The following is a 19,928-nucleotide window of genomic DNA, read 5'->3' on the forward strand; positions in this document are numbered from 1 at the left end:
AGATGAGGCAGGTACTACTATTATTATGCCCACTTTTCAGATGAGGAAACTGAGGGTCAGGGAGGTGAAGCAGCTTGCGCTAGGGACACAGCTTCTAATTCCCAGAGCTGGGATCTACTTTACATACAAAAAGTTTCCAGAAAGCAAAAGTTCTCCCAAGCCATTTTGCTTTTCCGGCCTCTTCTCGAGAAAGGAATATCGAGTTGCCTGACCGAACTTTGTAAGAAATGGAGTTGCTATCTCTTCTTTTAGTGCGGGGCCATCTGGAGGCTCGGCCACCTCCCTTGACCTTCGCTCCGCCCCAGCCACCCACGCCCGCTTCCCTCTTCTCCTTCCACCGCGCCGCACTTCCCTTCTTCCCACCTCCGCTCCTCCCTGCCGCCCCAGCCGCATCTCCGCGCTCGGTGTCCAGCGCTGCCAAACCACCCTGGAGGCGGACCCTCCCGCGGCCGCCGTTGCGCCTCCGTGACGTAACCCGCGCGCCACCGCCCTCAGGCCGGGGGGCAGGGCCGCAGGCCGGGCTGGCTGGCCAGGGGCGGGAGGGGGACCGGAGCCGGGGGCGGGGCCGGGGGCGGGGCCGGGATCCAGCTCCAGGCCTCCGCGGCCATCGCTGCCTGCGCGGTTCCTCACTCTCGCCCGCTCCACGCCCTCCCGGGCCGAGTGGAGCCGGGGGGCGTCGGCAGCCTCGCCCCGAGGGGCACCGCGGCTTCAGGGGCTGGGCCTCCAGCGCAGCGCAATGTCAGGCGCCGCGACAGCCCTGTGAGTCCGAGGCCGCGGCCGTGGCCCTGGGCGGCGGCGGGTCCGGGCCGGGTCTGCTCATGGTGCCGCCACGACACCATCGCGGGGCAGGAAGGCCAGGTAGGTAGGCACGGGAGGCCCGCGAAATCACCCGGAGCCGAAGCCGGGATCGAGGGTCCACCAACAGCCCCACCTCCAGCCTTTGGTAGCAGCCGACGTGCTTTGACCGAAACGGCAACGGTGTCTGGGGGTCGAGTGAGGGGGGAGGCTGACGGGGGCGAGCGAACCCGGTCCAGACTCTGGCCGTTGAGGAAGCTTCCTGGGCGCCGCCGCTTCAGGGCTTTACTCGCCTTCCCTGGGGAGGTGTCCCCGGCTTAACTTTTTTTTTTTTTTTTCCTCCGAAAAAGGAAGATTCCCTTTAACAGCTGTTTCCCCACCCATCTCGTGAATGACTATTTAGATCTAAAATAAGTGACAGGGGTGGGTGGGGAAGCCTGGAGGATCCTTTCCCTTTACCACGTGAGGTGCTTGGAAACGTGCCGTCGAGACTCACAACAAATCCCTTCCTCTCGCATCACCCAGCTGCGCTCGAGATCGGGGACGGAAAAGACACTTAGAAACAGGCGCGTGTCTAGACGCTGTCCCGGGAGTGGGTACCTCCGGAGAGAGGCACGGGAGGCGAGTGCAGTTCTGTATTTATGAAACTCGGAGAAGCTATTTTTCAGTAGCTAACTATTCTTAAATATGCCATTTGTTGAATACGGCTTTTTTTTTTTTTTCCTGTACCGTGTTCTTTTCTGAGTATAATTTGAAATGCACAACGGATCACATGCAAGTCTAGAGGAAAGTGTCAGTTATATTTTACACACTTTGATATTCTTTCATTGGGAAGGTGAAGAGTGCAAAAGAGCTTATGAATCTTATATTGAGGGGTCGATGTTTTCATAAGCATTGTTCTGTGGTGGTTTTTAGGTGCGCTGAGTTCTTCACCTCCGTTTAGACTCAGATCTGCCCAGTTTTCAGGCACTGCTCTTGAAGACCTCAGAAAGGCCTTTAAAATAAGGTAAATTACACACCTTTTTTTTTTTTTACCTGTATGAATTTCAACCTGAACATGAGCTTAACAAATGTAAGATATTTCTGTTATACTAATTTTCTCGTTTTTATACGGTTATTTTTTTAAAATCTCCTCTAATGTGATCTGTATTTTCACGAAACAGACTGCAAATGGTGTGTGTATTTATCATGAACCGAATGAATTCCCAGAGCAGTGGTTTCACTCAGCGCAGGCGAATGGCTCTTGGGATTGTTATTCTCCTACTTGTTGATGTGATATGGGTCGCATCCTCAGAACTTACTTCGGTATGTAATTCTTGTCTAGGAATGATGTTGCGTTATGGAAATATTATTATTGTTATAGTATCTCTCGTCATTACTATCTCTCATGCTTACTTAAAGCAGTATTTTGAATATTGTTGAATTATTTATCTTTGCTAATGAATTAGTATCAATTCAAGTTGAAACTGAAAGGATACTCTTTTTGTTGCTTCATACAGTTTTCTTATATCTTTTAGGGAGGTTATTTAGAAAATGAGATACATGCATATTTTCTTAATATTTGTGGGTGTTTTTGTTGTTCTTTTCCTAAATTAATTTCTTTCTTTAGAAATACTGTCTTCTAGTGGAACAGCCATCTAGGATGCAAATCCATTTGTCACCATTTAGTAGAAAGTGAGAATGCTTTAGGACAGATGAGTGAAAGTGATCTGAGTTTTCATGTACAGGGCACTATCGTACACATACATGTGTGCATGGACATTTATATGTTTGCCGATTCAAACATTACTATGAAGTATATGTATACAGTGATTGCCTTTAGTTAAATTTTATGTTGTTTTTATCGATGACCTGTCGGTAGTAATGTGGTATTTTGAGTTCACAAGCTAGTTTTTCTTTCAACTTGTACAGGTACTTTATTCTGTTTGGCTAATGATCCCTGTAAAGACTTATTTTCAGAAGTTACTGCATTTCAACTTACATGTTGCTATCTTAAGGCAAAAGGAAGACTAGCATTTATAAAATGAACTTAAATGTCAAAAGAAGCAGTGTGATACTGCTGGTCGTCTCACATGGTAGCTAAGTAAATAGTTGACATTGACACTGTATCTGATGAATGAATAAATGTTTAACCTTTTTGGACTTAGGCTCTGGAATACAATAGGCCATTTATTTTTCACTCTTCTACAACCTTTTTTTTTTTAGATTAACATTCTGTAGTTTAACTACAAAGAAACCTCTTTAATGTTGACAGGAAAATAAGCCTATCTTTAAAATTTTATTTTAGTTTTAAATAAATAGTTTGGTTTTTATTTATCACGTAATAAAGTTTAGGACAAAAGAGCACCTGATTAAATTATAATTTAACAATCCATATCTAAGCAAAGTAAAAAAACAAAAACAAAAACCCAACAACAAACTTGTCCCTATTTTTGAAAAAAGTAAAACCTGTTGATAAGAGGATATTTTATAATTTGGTTATCCAGGAGCATATGTAATGTGTCTAATTCCTCAGCCAAATATGCTCTTCAAACTTAAGATATACTGTGTATTTCAAAATTGAAAATCAGTCTTTTTATTGTGGAAATTTTCTGACATATACAAAGTAGAGAGAATGGTATAATGGATCTTCACGTACCCATCACTTACCTTTAACAGTTATCAAATTTTGCCAATCTTTTTTTTTTAATAAATTTATTTATTCTATTTTATTTATTTATTTTTGGCTGTGTTGGGTCTTTGTTGCTGCACGCGGGCTTTTCTCTAGTTGCTGCAAGCTGGGGCTACTCTTCGTTGCGGTGCGTGGGCTTCTCATTGCGGTGGCTTCTCTTGTTGCGGAGCACGGGCTCTAGGCACGCGGGCTCAGTAGTTGTTGCTCGCGGGCTCTAAGAGCGCAGGCTCAGTAGTTGTGGTGCACGGGCTTAGTTGCTCCGCGGCATGTGGGATCTTCCCAGACCAGGGCTCCAACTCGTGTCCCCTGCCTTGGCAGGTGGATTCTTAACCACTGCGCCACCACGGAAGCCCCAAATGTTGCCAATCTTATCAACCCCTTCCCAAACATTTTTTCTTCCAGTGTTTAAAGCAAGCTCTAGCCACCTGTCATTTCACCTATAAATTCTTTCATATTCATCTCAAAAGGACTTCTAATTTTTTAAATATAATTACCATGCCATTAATATATCTCAAAAAATCAATTATAATTCATTAAAATCATCTGATATTCAAATTTCCCTGGTTGTCGAGGACGTCTTTTTAGGTTAGGATCTAGTCAAAGATCACACATTACATTTGTTGGAACTTTTAAGTCACTTTTAGTCCTTAACCGTATTCCCTCCCTTTTTTTTTTTTTTTTTTTTGATTTGTTGGAGAAATTGGATCTTTCTTTCTGTAGAATATATCACACTGTCGTAGTGCATTTGGGCTGCTGCCATAACAGACTACCGTAGACTGGGTGGTTCAAACAACAGTTCTTACAGTTCTGGAGACTGAAAAACCCAAGATCAAGGCGCCAGCAGTTTTGATGTCTGTTGTGAACCGCTTCCTGGTTCTTAGATGGCAGTCTTCTCACCGTGTCCTCACAAAGCAGAAGGGGCAGGAGAGCTCTCGGGAATCTCTTTTTTTTTTTTTGGGGGGGGGAGTCTCTTTTGTATGGAACTAATCTCATTCATGACTTACCCTCATGACCTAATCACATCCCACAGGCTCCTGCTTCCTCATACCATCACATTGGGGGTTAAGATTTTCACCTAAGGTGATACAAACATTCAGTCCACAGCACACACATTCTGGATTTGGCTAATTACTTCCTTGAGATGTCATTTAGCTTGCTCCTTTGTCTCTCTTATTTCCTGTAAAATGGTAGTTAGATGTAAAGTCTTGATTTGATTTAGGTTCAGTTTTTAGGAAAAAATGCCTTGGTGGTATCGGGTACTTCCTTTGACATCACAACATGAGGCCCATAATGCCTGCAAGTCTTACTTTGGATGATGCCAATTTGAGCACTGTAAGTTCCTCATCAATCTTTAGGTAGTGGTTGAATATCCATATGATTATTGCCCAGATAGAGTATTTCACTAGGGTTGTAAAATGGTGATTTTTCTAAGGGTCGTTCCTTCTGCGTTTATTAGCTAGAATTCTTTAAGGAGAACTTTTCCACAACTACTGTTTGGTTATCCTGACACACGGGTCATATAGGAAAGATTGGATAAATCTTGATTCTTTTCCTTTATTCATTTTTTCCCCCTTTATTCATTTTAAACTAATGGTGCCTAGCAACTTCCAGAAGTAACCATTGAGGATTTTTTGCATATCATTATACATTTATGGATTTTTGTATATTTGATGTGTTTTAAACAATTGTGGTTATTATCCCTTTTGATGCTTAAACTGCCCTATCTTTGGCTGGTGGGAGCCCCTTTAAATTCTCTCCAGTGTCCTTTCAATATTACCCCGTTAATCTTTTTTTTTTTTTTTTAAGATTTTTTTGATGTGGACCATTTTTAATATCTTTATTGAATTTGTTACAATATTGCTTCTTTTTTTATGTTTTGGTTTTTTGGCCATGAGCCATGTGGGATCTTAGCTCCCCAACCAGGGATCAAACCCTCACCCCCTGCATTGGAAGGCGAAGTCTTAACCACTGGACCGCCAGGGAAGTCCCTACCCTGTTAATCTTTAACATCCTGTTTGCCTTCTGGCACAAGATGCCCCAGACTCATCTCATACATTCCTGCCCCATACTTGGATTTGACCCTTTCTTCAAGGGCCTATGGTTTTTTTGTGTGCAAAATGGTGCAGATCATCATCTGGATTCTAGAGGTGCTCATTCCTTCTGGGTTATCTTTTTTTTTTTTTAATTTAATTTTATTTATTTTTTTATACAGCAGGTTCTTATTAGTCATCCATTTTATACACATCACTGTACACATGTCAATCCCAATCTCCCAGTTCATCCCACCACCACCCCCACCCACCCCTGGTTTCCCCGCTTGGTGTCCATACGTTTGTTCTCTACATCTGTGTCTCAATTTCTGCCCTGCAAACCGGTTCATCTGTACCATTTTTCTAGGTTCCACATACATGTGTTAGCATAGGGTATTTGTTTTTCTCTTTCTGACTTACTTCACTCTGTATGACATTCTCTAGATCCATCCACGTCTCTACAAATGACCCAATTCCGTTTCTTTTTATGGCTGAGTAATATTCCATTGTATATATGTACCACATCTTCTTTATCCATTCGTCTGTGGATGGGCATTTAGGTTGCTTCCATGACCTGGTTATTGTAAATAGTGCTGCAGTGAACATTGTGGTACATGACTCTTACTGAATTATGGTTTTCTCTGGGTATATGCCCAGTAGTGGGATTGCTGGGTCGTATGGTAGTTCTATTTTTAGTTTTTTAAGGAACCTCCATACTGTTCTCCATAGTGACTGTATCAATTTACATTCCCGCCAACAATGCAAGAGGGTTCCCTTTTCTCCACACCCTCTCCAGCATTTATTGTTTGTAGATTTTTTGATGATGGCCATTCTGACCGGTGTGAGATGATATCTCATTGTAGTTTTGATTTGCATTTCTCTAATGATTAATGATGTTCAGCATTCTTTCATGTGTTTGCTGGCAATCTGTATATCTTCTTTGGAGAAATGTCTATTTAGGTCTTCTGCTCATTTTTGGATTGGGTTGTTTGTTTTTTCATATTGAGCTGCATGAGCTGCTTGTAAATTTTGGAGATTAATCCCTTGTCAGTTGCTTCATTTGCAAATATTTTCTCCCATTCTGAGGGTTGTCTTTTGGTCTTGTTTATGGTTTCCTTTGCTGTGCAAAAGCTTTTAAGTTTCATTAGGTCCCATTTGCTTATTTTTGTTTTTATTTCCATTACTCTAGGAGGTGGGTCAAAAAGGATCTTGCTGTGATTTATGTCATAGAGTGTCCTGCCTATGTTTTCCTCTAAGAGTTTGATAGTGTCTGGACTTACATTTAGGTCTTTAATCCATTTTGAGTTTATTTTTGTGTATAGTGTTAGGGAGTGTTCTAATTTCATTCTTTTACATGTAGCTGTCCAGTTTTCCCAGCACTACTTATTGAAGAGGCTGTCTTTTCTTCATTGTATATTCTTGCCTCCTTATCAAAAATAAGGTGACCATATGTGTGTGGGTTTATCTCTGGGCTTTCTATTCTGTTCCATTGATCTATATTTCCGTTTTGGTGCCAGTACCATACTGTCTTGATTACTGTAGCTTTGTAGTATAGTATGAAGTCAGGGAGTCTGATTCCTCCAGCTCCATTTTTCTTTCTCAAGATTGCTTTGGCTATCCGAGGTCTTTTGTGTTTCCATACAAATTGTGAAATTTTTTGTTCTAGTTCTGTGAAAAATGCCAGTGGTAGTTTGATAGGGATTGCATTGAATCTGTAGATTGCTTTGGGTAGTAGAGTCATTTTCACATTGTTGATTCTTCCAATCCAAGAACATGGTATATCTCTCCACCTGTTTGTATCATCTTTAATTTCTTTCATCAGTGTCTTATTCTGTTCTGCATACAGGTCTTTTGTCTCCTTAGGTCGGTTTATTCCAAGGTATTTTATTCTTATTGTTGCAGTGGTAAATGGGAGTGTTTCCTTAATTTCTCTTTCAGATTTTTCATCATTAGTGTATAGTAATGCAAGAGATTTCTGTGCATTAATTTTGTATCCTGCTACTTTACCAAATTCATTGATTAGCTCTAGTAGTTTTCTGGTAGAGTCTTCAGTATTCTCTATGTACAGTATCATGTCATCTGCAAACAGTGACAGCTTGACTTCTTCTTTTCCGATTTGGATTCCTTTTATTTCGTTTTATTCTCTGATTGCTGTCTGGATTCTGTTTGCTAGTATTTTGTTGAGGATTTTTGCATCTATATTCATCAGTGATATTGGTCTGTAATTTTCTTTTTTTGTAGTATCTTTGTCTGTTTTTGGTATCAGGATGATGGTGGCCTCATAGAATGAGTTTGGGAGTGTTCCTTCCTCTGCAATTTTTTGGAAGAGTTTGAGAAGGATGGGTGTTAGCTCTTCTCTAAATGTTTGATAGAATTCACCTGTGAAGCCATCTGGTCCTGGGCTTTTGTTTGTTAGAAGATTTTTAATCACAGTTTCAATTTCATTACTTGTGATTGGTCTGTTCATATTTTCTATTTCTTCCTGGTTCAGTCTTGGAAGGTTATACCTTTCTAAGAATTTGTCCATTTCTTCCAGGTTGTCCATTTTACTGGCATAGAGTTGCTTGTAGTAGTCTCTTAGGATGCTTTGTATTTCTGCAGTGTCTGTTGTAACTTCTCCTTTTTCGTTTCTAATTTTATTGATTTGAGTCCTCTCCCTCTTTTTCTTGATGAGTCTGGCTAAAGGTTTACCAATTTTGTTTATCTTCTCAAAGAAGCAGCTTTTAGTTTTGTTGATCTTTGCTCTTGTTTTCTTTGTTTCTATTTCATTTATTTCTCCTCTGATCTTTATTATTTCTTTCCTTCTACTGACTGGGTTTTGTTTGTTCTTCTTTCTCTAGTTCTTTTAGGTGTAAGTTTATATTGTTTATTTGAGATTTTTCTTGTTTCCTGAGGTAGGCTTGTATTACTATAAACTTCCCTCTTAGAACTGCTTTTGCTTCATCCCATAGGTTTTGGATCTTCGTGTTTTCGTTGTAATTTGTCTCTAGGTATTTTTTGACTTCCTCTGGTTTCTTCAGTGATGTCTTGGATATTTAGTAACGTATTGTTTAGCCTACATGTGTTTGTGTTTTTTACATTTTTTTCCCTGTAATTGATTTATAATCTCTTAGTGTTGTGGTCGGAAAAGATGCTTGATACGATTTCAGTTTTCTTAAATTTACCAAGGCTTGATTTGTGACCCAAGATGTGATCTGTCCTGGAGAATGTTCCATGTGCACTTGAGAAGACAGCATAATCTGCTGTTTTTGAATGGAATGTCCTATAAATATCAATTAAATCTATCTGGTCTATAGTGTCATTTAAAGCTCGTGTTTCCTTATTATTTTTCTGTCTGGATGATCTGTCCATTGTTGTAAGTGAGGTGTTAAAGTCCCCGACTATTATTGTGTTACTGTCAATTTCCTCTTTTATAGCTGTTAGCAGTTGCCTTATGTATTGAGTTGCTCCTATGTTGGGTGCATATGTATCTATAATTGTTATATCTTCTTCTTGGATTGATCCCTTGATCATTATGTACTTCCTTCCTTGTCTCTTGTAACATTCTTTATTTTAAAGTCTATTTTATCAGATATGAGTATTGCTACTCCAACTTTCTTTTGATTTCTATTGGCATGGAATATCTTTTTCCATCCCCTGACTTTCAGTCTGTATGTGTCCCTAGGTCTGATGTGGGTATCTTGTAGACAGCATATATATGGGACTTGTTGTTGTATCCATTCAGTGAGCCTGTGTCTTTTGGTTGGAGCATTTAATCCATTCACGTTTAAGGTAATTATTGATATGTATGTTCCTATTACCATTTTCTTAATTGTTTTGGGTTTGTTTTTGTAGATCCTTTTCTTCTCTTGTGTTTCCCACTTAGAGAAGTTCCTTTAGCATTTGTTGTAGAGCTGGTTTGGTGGTGCTGAATTCTCTTAGTTTTTGCTTGTCTGTAAAGCTTTTGATTTCTCCATCAAATCTGAATGAGATCCTTGCCGGGTAGAGTAATCTTGGTTGTAGGTTCTTCCCTTTCATCACTTTAAGTGTATCATGCCACTCCCTTCTGGCTTGTAGTGTTTCTACTGAGAAATCAGCTGTTAACCTTATGGGAGTTCCCTTGTATGTTATTTGTCATTTTTCCCTTGCTGCTTTCAATAATTGTCTTCTTTGTCTTTAATTTTTGCCAGTTTGATTACTATGTGTCTCGGTGTGTTTCTCCTTGCATTTATCCTGTATAGGACTCTCTGCGCTTCCTGGACTTGGGTGGCTATTTCCTTTCCCATGTTAGGGAAGTTTTCGACTATAATCTCTTCAAATATTTTCTCGGGTCCTTTCTCTCTCTCTTCTCCTTCTGGGACCCCTATAATGTGAATGTTGTTGCATTTAATGTTGTCCCAGAGGTCTCTTAGGCTGTCTTCATTTCTTTTCATTCTTTTTTCTTTATTCTGTTCTGCAGCAGTGAATTCCACCATTCTGTCTTCCAGGTCACTTATCCGTTCTTCTGCCTCAGTTATTCTGCTATTGATTCCTTCTAGTGCAGTTTTCATTTCAGTTATTGTATTGTTCATCTCTGTTTGTTCTTTAATTCTCCTAGGTCTTAAACATTTCTTGCATCTTCTCGATCTTTGCCTCCATTCTTTTTCCGAGGTCCTGGATCATCCTCACTATCATTATTCTGAATTCTTTTTCTGGAAGGTTGCCTATCTCTACTTCATTTAGTTGTTTTTGTGGGGTTTTATCTTGCTCCTTCATCTGGTACAAAGTTCTCTGCCTTTCCATTTTGTCTGTCTTTCTGTGAATATAGTTTTCCTTCCACAGGCTGCAGAATTGTAGTTCTTCTTCCTTCTGCTGTCTGCCCTCTCTGGGTTATCATTTTTTTCTAGGCCTTTTCAATGCACATAACTAGGTTTTTTGGGGGTATTTTTGGAAACGAAAATTATGAGTTCATTCTGATATTTTCAATTTAAATGAGGATTACAAGGATCTACTGTTTAGCACAGGGAACTATATTCAATATCTTGTAATAACTTATAATGGAAAAGAATCTGAAAAAGAATATGTATATATACATAAAAAACTGAATCACTTGGCTATACACCTGAAACTAACACAACATTGTAAATCAACTATAGTTCAATTTTAAAAAATCAAACAGAAAAAAACAATGGTTACAGGCTGTTGTATAACTTCCTAATGACATTAAACTTCATGCTGTTTTCTTCATACCCCATACTGTTTCATTGCCTCTCTTTATGCTATTTCCTCTGTTTGGGCTATTATTCAGACCTTCAGATACAGATCAAGAATAGCTTCTTTTGGGAAACTTCTGTAATGTTCAAAATGGTCCATCTTTCTTTGGTACTCCCATGGTACCCTGTATCCCCCTATCATGGTATTAGCGCATTACACTGTGTATTCTTCATATCTATATCTATGTCTATATATCTGTATCTGTATCTATAGATCTCCTCTCAGGAAATCCTGTCTTATTTTTCCTTAGCTGCTAGTATAGATACTGTTGCATAGTAGGTTTTCAGTGAATATTGAACAAAAGTTTTTGCAAGTTGTTGCTGCTTTGTTTTGGAAATATTATCCTTTGTATGCAAGGCAAATACAATATTCAGAAATGAATTCAAAATATTTTTATAATCCCTTTTGATGTTTCCCTTCCAAATGAACTTCTAGAATTAAAAATCATGTAATAACTGTATTTTATTGGAAATGAGTAATAAGGTTTGTCTCATAGTTTCTATAACTTTTTCCTCCACAGTATGTTTTTACTCAGTACAACAAACCATTCTTCAGCACTTTTGCAAAAACATCTATGTTTGTTCTGTACCTTTTGGGCTTTATAATTTGGAAGCCATGGAGACAACAGTGTACAAGAGGATTTCGAGGAAAGCATGCTGCTTTTGTAAGTTTTAAATTTGAAGTGTTTGTTGGCGCGGGGGTAAATTTTTTCAAACTATTAGTTTCTTGAAAAACAGTCAGAGTTTAACTTGTTCGTTAAATGAGTGAAGATAGCACGATATAAGAAAAACTTGCTTTTGTCCATACTTTTAAATTTACTCTTCTAATCAGCTTGGCATCAGAATGTTTTGTGAGAAGTCAAAGGTACATAATCACTTTCTTTCCCTTACCTCAGGACATCCTCTGAGTTGTTAAGACTTACTTAACTAGTCCAAATCAATTAATGTGGAGAAGATGATGGAAGATAAAGGATAAGTAGAATATCTAGAGTCTATGGTCATTTGCAGATCAAATAAATATCATCTAATTAGCTGTAAAGTTGATTGTAGAAGCAAACTAATTCAAAATTTATATGTTAAAATGAAAATAATATATTTCAGGGCGTATTTCAGATGTTTGGCTAATCAAATTATGTTCCATCATTAATGTCACATAACATGCTTGTTTTTAAGTGTTGAAAGAAATGGCAGTTTATGTAGTGATGTATCTTCCATGTAGTAGAAACTGAATTTTTGATAATGAAGAATATAAAACTCTTTTTTTTTCTTTTTTCCACATTTATTTATTTATTTATTTTTGGCTGTGTTGGGTCTTCGTTGCTGTGCGCGGGCTTTCTCTAGTTGCGGTGAGCGGGGACTACTCTTTGTTGCAGTGCACGGGCTTCTCATTGCGGTGGCTTCTCTTGTTCTTGTTGAGGAGCATGGGCTCTAGGCGCATGGGCTTCAGTAGTTGTGGCATGTGGGCTCAGTAGTTGTGGCTCGCAGGCTCTAGAACGCAGGCTCAGTAGTTGTGGCACATGGGCTTAGTTGCTCTGCAGCATGTGGGATCTTCCCAGACCAGGGGTCTAACCCGTGTCCCCTGCATTAGCAGGTGGATTCCTAACCACTGCGCGACCACTAGGGAAGCCCATAAAACTCTCTTTTACATTAATTCTTTTCCTTTTTTTTTTCTTTTTAAATTCTCTATCCTTCTCTCTCTTTTTAAAATTGTGGTAAAATACATATAACATCAAATTTACCATTTTAACCATTTTTTTCTTTTCCCCAATTTTTTTTTAATTTTTATTTTTGGCTGCATTGGGTCTTTGTTGCTGCGCGCGGGCTTTCTCTAGTTGCAGCGAGCGGGGTCTACTCTTCGTTGCAGTGCACGGGCTTCTTATTGCGGTGGCTTCTCTTGTTGCGGAGCACAGGCTCTAGGTACGTGGGCTTCAGTAGTTGTGGCATGCAGGCTCAGTAGTTGTGGCTCGCAGGCTCTAGAGCACACGTTCAGTAGTTGTGGCACATGGGCTTAGTTGCTCCACGACATGTGGGGTCTTCCTGGACCAGGGCTCGAACCCGTGTCCCCTGCATTGGCAGGCAGATTCTTAACCACTGCGCCACCAGGGAAGTCCCTTCACTTTCTCTTTTGTTGTAATTAAATAGGAATGTCTTTGTACACATCTGTAGTTATTTACTTAGGATAAATTCCTAAAAGTATAATTGCTGGATAAAACAGTAATGTCATTATATAGCTTTTGATTCCTTTTGCTAAATTATCATCTACAATAATTGCACCTGTTTCATGTCTGTTAGCAGTGCATGAGATTGAACTGTTAGCAAAACCCTAATGCTTTGCCAATATGATAGGTAGACAGTGGTATCTTGTTTAATCTGTGTGTTTTGGGTTACTTTTTCATGTATTTGTTGCACAGTAGAATTCTTTTGTGAGTTGTCCATATCTTGTCCATTTTTCTACATTGACACTTTCTTACTGATGTATAAGGGTTTTTTAAGGGCATGGGCTTCTGGTGTTTGAATCTTGTTCTGTCACTTGCTGATTGTGTGATCTTTAGCAAGTTATTTAACCTCTTCAAACTTTAAGCAGGGATAAATTATAGGGTAGTTGTGGGTGTGAATAAAAGCATGCTTTTACAGCACTAGCACAGTGGTTCTCAAAGTGGTCCAGTGTCTGAATCCATTTAGGGGATTCTTGAGGTTAACACTGTTATCATGATAATGCTAAGATGTTATTTGTCTTCTTCACTAACCCACCCATCCTCTCCCTAGTGATCTGAAATGTTATTATAATATTGTGAAAAGGGCTTAAGTTCAGAGTTAGACTAAATTGGGCTTTAATCCTAGTTCTGTTACTTAGATGAAATTTCTTATCCTCAGTTTCTTCATCAATAAAATAAAGATGATAATACTTACCTTACATGGTTGAGTACTTGGCATTAGCTGCTGTTATTATTAATAATGATTATACCCTTATAGGTCTGCTCTGGATTTTTGGTTCTGTTCCTTTGAGCTGTGACTCACACTAGTTCTACTTTATTTCATGAGTTTAATTGAATTTTATGTCTCATTATTTGTAGTTTGCAGATGCTGAAGGTTACTTTGCTGCTTGCACAACAGATACAACTATGAATAGTTCTTTGGTAAGTGTTTCTTTTCTCCTCAGGAAGAGAGACGGTGTAGTTGACCATGGCGGGAAGGACTGAAATAGCGTTGATAGCACCACAGCTATATTAAAATAAAAATATATCTCAATGTTGGCTGCTCTCCGTGAAAGTTGTAATTTGGTACTTTCTTAGAGATACCTGAGACCTAAAAGTAAGCAATTCAGCCACCTCTGGGGAGAGAAGGGAAGAGGAAATTAGTTAAGGACTGAAAATAGTAAAGGAAGTCCTTTGTCCTTTGTTTCTTACCAACTTTGTCACTTCATGTTTGTTATTATATTATTACCACTTAGAAACAAATACATTTACTTGACACTGAGACTCTATAAGCAGATTGTTTATTCATTAAACAAAATTTTAAGAACACTTAATATACGTTAAACACTTGTTCTAGACTCTCAAAATACAGCTTATGTTCTAGTGTGTGAGAGTGTGTGTTCAGGGAACGAGGGAGACAGATAATAAGCAAGCATATGAAGGAATTATCAGTCACTCTATTTAAGCATTTATAATCTTGTTGGAGAGAGAGTATGTAAAAATCTATTCTTTTTAGACCATTACTAAGGCATCTCTTTAAAATATATTATTCCAAATGTGGCATTCTTTCTGAGAAAAATTTTAAAGTTAACTCTAAAATTTAATACCAATTTATGAAGCACTAGCTCGGTGACCTTACTGACAGTACAGTTTTTTGTTCCTCTGACTTTTAGAACTACAGTTGCTTGCAAGGTAGCTTACCGGGTGCTGTGAATGGTTTGTGAAGCTTAGAGAAAATGTCATTTCTTTTCTCTGGGATCCTAAGCATCAATAAAACTAATTCCCTGGTGGTTCAGTGGTTAAGACTCTGCGCTTTCACTGCCAAGAGCGCGGGTTCGATCCCTGGTTGGGGGGCTAAGATCCTGCAAGCTTTGCCGTGCGGCCAAAAAAAACAAAAAACAAACAAACAAAAAACAGAAAAAAACAAAAACAAGACTAATATCAGTTGTCTCTATCAGTGTAGAAGACAGAGTTGAGATGGCAGCCTACTCTTCTACTATTTTTTTCTATTATCTGTAAGATGGACATGTCACATTGTTCTAGGCCAAATGCTATAATGAAAAGTTCAATGCAACAGTGAGACTCCATCTATTTCCAAATCCTATTGTCTCTTCATTTACTGAATATTTTTCATTGGCAGAGTCTGTATGAGGAGTTAAAGATAAATTAAAGAAATAAAAAATATTTTATGTTAATTTAAGAAACAGCCTTGTTTCTTAAATTAACAGAATTGTGCCTTAAATACAGATCATCTGAAGAACATTTTCACAAACAGTTGGGGGATTTAGAATCACTTAAAAATGTAGACTTTTAGAGCATGGTTAAACAAACCTGGCTTTAATTCTGTTGTCTACCACTAGATTATTTTATATCACTGAGGGCAGAGACTTTGTCTCTACTGCTCTTATATCCCTAGGACCTAGAACAGCACCTGACATAGTAGGAGGTCAATATGTATATGTTAAAAGAATGAATGAAAAGGAGTGGGAGATAATCTGTTAGCTGAGAGAGGTCTGTTTTTATGACATTTAAAAATTAAATATCATAATATGCCAGTGCTGTGTGATTACATTTCTAAGCTTTAAATTGATTCTTTCTGTCATTGTACCTGGGTGGATCATTTGAGTTTCCTATATAAGTCTTGAAAATGCATTTTGGGAAAATTATGCTGTATAAACGTGGTGGTGAACAGCCCTGTTTTGGGTGGTATCTGTGTCTATATACCATCCACTTAAATTTAGCCAGTATATCAGCTATTATACTTGTTTATATTTGTTTCTGTTTTTGCTGCATTCCAGAGTGAACCTCTATATGTTCCTGTGAAATTTCATGATCTTCCGAGTGAAAAACCTGAGAACACAAACATTGATACTGAAAAATGTAAGCAAAACTTAGAATTTCATAACTTAGAAACAGGTGGAAATTTTAGCTTCATTCAAGCCATCCCAAAACTTAGTGGTTCTGTGGGTTGCCTGGGTTCACCAGGCAGTTCTTCTGTTCCGTGTGGTGTTGGCTCAGCCTGTGGTTGTCCAGTTGACTGGACGTTTTTATTAATTCAATGGAAATAACTTCCAAATACCAGAAATCTCTGTGGTGTTATTATGTATATATAGATATATTTATTAATGAACAGCATCCTCTTCAACCAGGCCATCAGAGACCTTGATAGCAAATTACAGGAGTTTTGCTGGTTCTTTGAACATGGTAAAGAATGCCAGCTTCAACGTAACGCACAGTATTCATCCGTGATATTCTCTTTCAAGGAATGGAACTATAGAAGAATGTTCTGCGTGCTTGACCAGGAAAATAATTCTCATAAATTGGATATCTATGAGGAAAAATCCAAATAAACTTTTACTATAAATGCTAAAATAATAATCATACTATGATCCTGAACCAGGCAGTTGTTTGAAACTTTGTTGAATATTGGTCTCATTTTAAAACCTTCAAAATTTTTTATAGGTGGAAACATTTTTCCCCCCAACTCTTTTGAATGAGCAGAGCTGTCCCATGTAATAATTTAACTGGTTGTTTTTTGACTGTTCGAATATGATTATAGATGGATTAAATAATATACATTTATAAGTAAATTAAAACTTGTGACATTTTTTGGATGCGAGGGGAAACGTTTAATGATTTTATACTTTACTTTTCCTTTCAAGCTCCCAAAAAGTCTCGTGTAAGGTTTAGTAATATCATGGAGATTCGACAGCTTCCATCAAGCCACGCATTGGAAGCTAAGTTGTCTCGCATGTCATATCCTACCGTGAAAGAACAAGAATCCTTACTCAAAACTGTGGGGAAACTTACTGCAACTCAAGTAGCAAAAATTAGCTTTTTTTTTTGCTTTGTGGTAAGTCTTCTCTTTATTATATGTTTGGAATTTGAATTTTAAGACAGTAGACATACCAACAATATAGTATTAAAGTTTCAGACTATTAGGTTGCCTTAGTCATGACTTTAAACTCTGTTATCTGCTATCATAGGGAAATTAGAGTATTAAAATTAATAAATACTAGGCATACGTAAAAGAATTCAATAAATACTATACACTACAACCACTCATGTATATTTAGAATTTGACATTGCCTCATGGTCAGAATAATGAAAAAAGTTATTTCACACTATGATATATACAAGCACTAGTACATGTCCAGATAAGAGTTTGCATTGATTGCATTGATTTCTTCAAATAAGTGCTTTTGAGGTTTTATTTTAAATTCATATAAATGTGGTCAAATATTTTATAAGTACTCATAGTAAACATTTTTTCATTGTTTCTTATAATATTGTTTATGCCTTCTTAATTATTTTAATATACAAACAAAAATATGCTTAATGTTTCACATAAAACATTCATATAGCAAATAAAATATTATTTTGGGCTAATCTGGGATTAGATAACTTGTCTGAGTTAGTAAACGCTGATTTACAATTTAAAAAATGAATTTCAGTGCTCTTTTCTATATGTATCATTGGAAGTAGACTATTCCAAGGTGGTTTAGTATGGGCCTTTAAGGTTTAAATTTATACTGAGCATTTTAAACCACTAGGTAATACGATGTTAATGTCAATATTATTAGCCTGATTATAAGATTTTTTTACTTTACCGTTTTGCCTCTCATATTTACTGCATAGCCAATTTTTCACCATCCTCTAACTGAATAACCTCTGTTTTAGTGATACCTTGATTAATATATTCAGGAGTACAAATCAAAGAATCTTTGGGAGTTGTAATATGATAATTACATATGTAATAAAGTTAATTTAAAGGCTCATATATTTGGATTATGTTATTGTGATTTCAGTTTGCTTGTTTTAAATGAGTATAAGGCAAGACTAAGATTTATTAATTAAATCTCCTAATTTTTAAAGGAGACTTGAGGTGAAACACGATAAAAGGATCTATAAAGTAAAAGTTTAAAAAAGGAGGGGTGGATAAGAGCCAGACTAAACAGATAATGTCTGTGTAGGGTGCAAACTGGCTGTGTAATGGGTTGATTATATCAGGAACTTCCATTTAAAGAAAGAAAGAAAGCACACAATTCATCTCTAGACAAATGGGCAGAAAGGAAAAAAGGAAAACTTCCTGAGTTAGTCATCTATTGATAAAATACACTTTTCCTAACTCAAAACTGAGAGAATATATTTCATAGGTTCTTATGTAGAAAGGCACTATTCTGTATAGCAGATTTACAGGTAGATATGTACAGATAACAGCCTTTCAGAAAAATTGTGGTAAAATATACATACTATAAAACTTACTGTTTTGACTGTTTTTAAGTGTACAGTTCACTGGCATTAAATACATTCACCACTGTCTATCAGCAGAACTTTTTTCATCTTACAAAACTAAAACTATACCCATTAAATGACAACTTCTCTTTCCCACCTCCCTCAGCCCTTGACAGCCACCGTTCTACTTTCTGTCTCTATGAATTTGACTGCTCTGCACACCTCATATGAATGGAATTATACAGTATTTTTCCTCTGGTGACTGGCTTATTTCACTTAGCATAGTGTCTTCAAGGTTCATCTTTGTAGCATGTGTCAGAATATTTTTCCTTTTTAAGGCTATGTAATATTCCACTGTATGTGTATACCACATTTTGTTTATCCATTCATCCATTGATGTACACTTACGTTGCTTCCACCATTAATAGTCTTTTTTGAAAAATCAACCTTAAGTAAGTTATAAGAACGAGGAGCTGTGTTAATCTTAAGTAAAGGCATTTCTGTAGAAAGTCAGAGTAATATAGTCCAGGTATATATCTTTTTAGAAACCTGACTTAATAGAGTAATAAGCTTGGATGAGCTCTAGAGCAATGCTGTTCAATAGAAATATAATGTGCAAATGCAGGTCACATAGGTATTTTTTTTTTTTTTTTTAGCTGTGTTGGGTCTTCGTTTCTGTGCGAGGGCTTTCTCTAGTTGTGGCAAGCGGGGGCCACTCTTCATCGCGGTGCGCGGGCCTCTCACTATCGTGGCCTCTCTTGTTGCGGAGCACAGGCTCCAGACGTGCAGGCTCAGTAGTTGTGGCTCACTGGCCTAGTTGCTCCGCGGCATGTGGGATCTTCCCAGACTAGGGCTCGAACCCGTGTCCCCTGCATTAGCAGGCAGATTCTCAACCACTGCGCCACCAGGGAAGCCCCCCACATAGGTATTTTTAAATTTTCTAGTAGCCACATTAAAATAAAGAGAGAGAAACAAGTTACTTTTAATACTATATATATATTCTTTTGATTAATTTATTTGGTTGTGTTGGGTCTTCGTTGCTACACGCGGGCTTTCTCTAGTTGCAGCGAGCGGGGGCTACTCTTCGTTGCAGTGCGGAGCTTCTCATTGCGGTGGCTTCTCCTGTTGTGGAGCACGGGCTCTAGGCATGTGGGCTTCAGTGGTTGTGGCATGCAGGCTCAGTAGTTGTGTCTCGCGGGCTCTAGAGCGCAGACTCAGTAGTTGTGGCACACGGGTTAGTTGCTCCGCAGCATGTGGATCTTCCCAGACCAGGGCTCGAACCCATGTCCCCTGTATTAGCAGGCAGATTCTTAACTACTCCGCCACGAGGGAAGTCCCTTAATACTATATTTTTATTTAACCCACTATATGTAAAACACTTCAAAATATTATCAGTATAAAAATTATTGATGAGATAGTTTACATTCTTTTTTGGTACTAAAATCTTCTAAACATTTCAATTTTTAAACATTTCAATTTCTATATCATTTCAATTTCTTTTTCTGTTTCATTTCAATTTCAGTTTTCATTTCACTTTCTAAACATTTCAATTCAAAGTAGCCACATTTCATTTGCTTAGTAGTCACATGTGGCTCATGGCTAATGTATTGTACATTGTAGGTCAAAAGGAGTTAAAGATTACTGTATTTGCCAGTCCTTCTTTAATTGTTTTGTCTCATTAGGACTTATGGTGTTTTAATTTTTTCTGTAAGATGTAATTTAGGTCATACAGGCTTTTATGCTAATTTTAAAATGGATTATCACTCATGAA

The 19,928-nt window shown here is 38.0% G+C and overlaps 1 protein-coding gene across 2 annotated transcripts in view; it reads left to right on the forward strand.

The window, feature by feature from the left end:
• The first annotated feature begins 586 nt into the window (after positions 1 to 586).
• Positions 587 to 19,928, forward strand: part of SLC35F5 (solute carrier family 35 member F5) — a 42,570-nt gene continuing 23,228 nt past the window's right edge. For both annotated transcript variants that reach the window (XR_009702010.1, XM_061199317.1), the window contains exons 1-7: positions 587 to 858; positions 1,711 to 1,801; positions 1,959 to 2,100; positions 11,249 to 11,392; positions 13,802 to 13,864; positions 15,721 to 15,802; positions 16,585 to 16,775. Coding sequence is in view for 1 of the 2 variants with exons in the window: in XM_061199317.1 (XP_061055300.1) it covers positions 819 to 858; positions 1,711 to 1,801; positions 1,959 to 2,100; positions 11,249 to 11,392; positions 13,802 to 13,864; positions 15,721 to 15,802; positions 16,585 to 16,775 (753 nt within the window). In the remaining variant the exon portion in view is untranslated. The remainder of the gene's footprint in view (positions 859 to 1,710; positions 1,802 to 1,958; positions 2,101 to 11,248; positions 11,393 to 13,801; positions 13,865 to 15,720; positions 15,803 to 16,584; positions 16,776 to 19,928) is intronic.

This window comes from Eubalaena glacialis, chromosome 1 (genome assembly GCF_028564815.1).
Source record: "Eubalaena glacialis isolate mEubGla1 chromosome 1, mEubGla1.1.hap2.+ XY, whole genome shotgun sequence".
Classification (NCBI taxonomy): Eukaryota; Metazoa; Chordata; class Mammalia; order Artiodactyla; family Balaenidae; genus Eubalaena; species Eubalaena glacialis.